Genomic DNA, 2,362 nt, shown 5'->3' with positions numbered 1-2,362 from the left:
ATATATATATATATATATATATATATATATATATATATATATATATATATATATACATACATAATACATACATACATTCAAACATACATGCATGGATACATACATACGTACGTACATACATGCATACATACATACATACATACATACATACATACATACATACATGCATGCTTTTAAAAAGCAGAATGGGTATTTATGGAATTTAGGCTCAAAATAAGCACATTTCTTATAATTTTGGGAGCTTCTTCCGAGTCTCCAGAGACATTCTACTACTTTCGGCACTATTCGAATCAGAACATGTTTATTTTTTATTTATAGATGCTTTTACTTGAACAGTTTCTCACTTTACTGATTTTCTGCCCTGGGCATGCTTTTTGGATATTTGGTTAAGTCAGGTCGTCTGCAGTTTCCTTTCATTCAATAGGTAGTTTCGTATCAATGAAGATCGTTATCTCCGTTTTCGGCATACACATTTTCATGTCTTTTTTTTACGCTATTAATTTGAAGTGGCTGTTAAGGAGAATTCATAATATTTTCACTCTGATTTTAGTGTTTTGTTCAATTTTGTTTGTGTATTCTAGGATATGTAATTTACTGACAGAAAACTGTCACTTGTGAGAAATTATTTTCATGTATGATGTAGGAAATTGGTTTTGGAAAGCAATATTATTGCGAACAGTTAATTTGTTATTGGGAGTCTTCTTTTAATAACGTTTATAGTTTTCCTTCAGTGTTTTCAGTTCTTGCGCAATATCTTATTTATATCCAATTTTATATTCGTATAGTATTGTATATAATTGTCATATTGTAATTTATTGATACTTTACAAAATTAGACAAGAACCCGCATCTAAAAATATCTCCCTTTATCTAATATTTAGCTTGTTCCAAGCTTCTATTTTACCAAGTCATCAATTCGTTTATTGCCGGTATGTATGGAAAACAATGTGTACTATAATCAACCGTCTATCATTAGTATTGAATTTCCAAAGTCTACTCAGTTTGATTTTTATTGTTGCTATTGAGTGTATATCAGAATATTAATATATTTGTTTACATTTGTATTCATTTTAGGTAATGCAGGTAGTGATCGAAGGCGCCGAAGAAAATTTACATTTACACCTTTTGATCCGAATCACAAGCCACCAACCAAAAAAGACCTTGTCTATTTTGAGAAGTCTCCAGAATTTTGTAACCAAAATAATGGAATTGGTTTCAAAGGAACAGTTGGTCGAGAATGCAATGATACATCCCTTGGACTAGAAGGTTGTGACCTTATGTGTTGTGGCCGAGGTCACCAATCTCAGAGTTACATGGTTCTAGAACGATGTAATTGCACTTTCCGCTGGTGCTGTGAGGTCATGTGTGAAGCGTGTAAAGTCACAAAAATGAGGCACACGTGCCTATGACAATGGCTCCAAATTTAAGTATATCTGAACCATCGGATGAATATTTGACACAAATATAGTAAATGAAACTACTGAAGCAATGTATGAATTAAGACTGTATTATCAGCCCTGAAGGGATAAATAAACATTGTGACTGTATAGGAAAGGTTTGAAGATTTTAAAATATCATGAAGCCTAATCTGATGCCACAAAAAATTTGAGAATGTAGAAGTTGCACCAACCCATCCTTCAAATGAAAGTCAATGTTGCAAAACAAACATTTATGAAATTAAATTTATAGTGGACTGTTTGATGCATAAACACTGAAAATATGGCAAAGTTAAGTTTGCAAAAGTGACAAGTTTATACTCATATATGTGAACTTATATATTTTTATAATTATGCACGTATAAACACCTCATAAACGCTCCATATGTGTAAAATAATGTATATTTATATGCATAAAAATTATGCGCAAAATCATATATATCAAAATAAATTATAAATTGTAACTTTTATGAATGCTCAAAGGACGAGGGAAAGTTTAGGAGAAGGTATAAAATTGGAATATAATTTCTTTTTTTAATCAATATCCTTGTTGTTTCTTTAAAATATGTATATGTAGTAGGAAAGTTTGTTCAATTGGTAAATAATTTTAAAAAGATATCAAATCATTCGTGTATATTACAGTTCACCAGTTAACACAATTGTAATTAATAAAAAATCCATATTTATATTATGTGCATATATATGTAATATATAAAAAGATGTACATACGAATATACACGCACACAGACATATAACATATATGTATAAAATATTTACTGTCAGTCTCTTTGTCTCTATCTGCCTGTGTCTCTCTCTTTCTCCTCTATCTCACTGTCTCTCCCTCTCTCTCTGTACATCCATCCATCCATCCATACATACATATATGTATATATATATATATATATATATATATATATATATATATAT

General features: G+C 30.0%; 2 protein-coding genes across 4 annotated transcripts in view; one reads left to right on the top strand and one right to left on the bottom strand.

Annotated features, from left to right (window-relative positions):
* The window catches only part of LOC106878311 (protein Wnt-1), a 105,190-nt gene extending 102,889 nt beyond the window's left edge, over positions 1–2,301 (top strand). For both annotated transcript variants that reach the window (XM_052975983.1, XM_014927501.2), the window contains exon 5: positions 1,074–2,301. In XM_052975983.1, the coding sequence (XP_052831943.1) occupies positions 1,074–1,408 (335 nt within the window). In that variant the 3' untranslated portion in view covers positions 1,409–2,301. The remainder of the gene's footprint in view (positions 1–1,073) is intronic.
* LOC106882622 (protein Wnt-9a) overlaps positions 1–2,362 on the bottom strand; it is a 277,020-nt gene that overhangs the window by 245,607 nt on the left and 29,051 nt on the right. The gene's annotated exons all lie outside the window — the stretch shown is intronic.

Source organism: Octopus bimaculoides, chromosome 23 (assembly GCF_001194135.2).
Source record: "Octopus bimaculoides isolate UCB-OBI-ISO-001 chromosome 23, ASM119413v2, whole genome shotgun sequence".
In the NCBI taxonomy this organism is placed as follows: Eukaryota; Metazoa; Mollusca; class Cephalopoda; order Octopoda; family Octopodidae; genus Octopus; species Octopus bimaculoides.
Note: the sequence above shows the minus strand (reverse complement) of the source record. Positions and strands in the feature narration are given on the sequence as shown.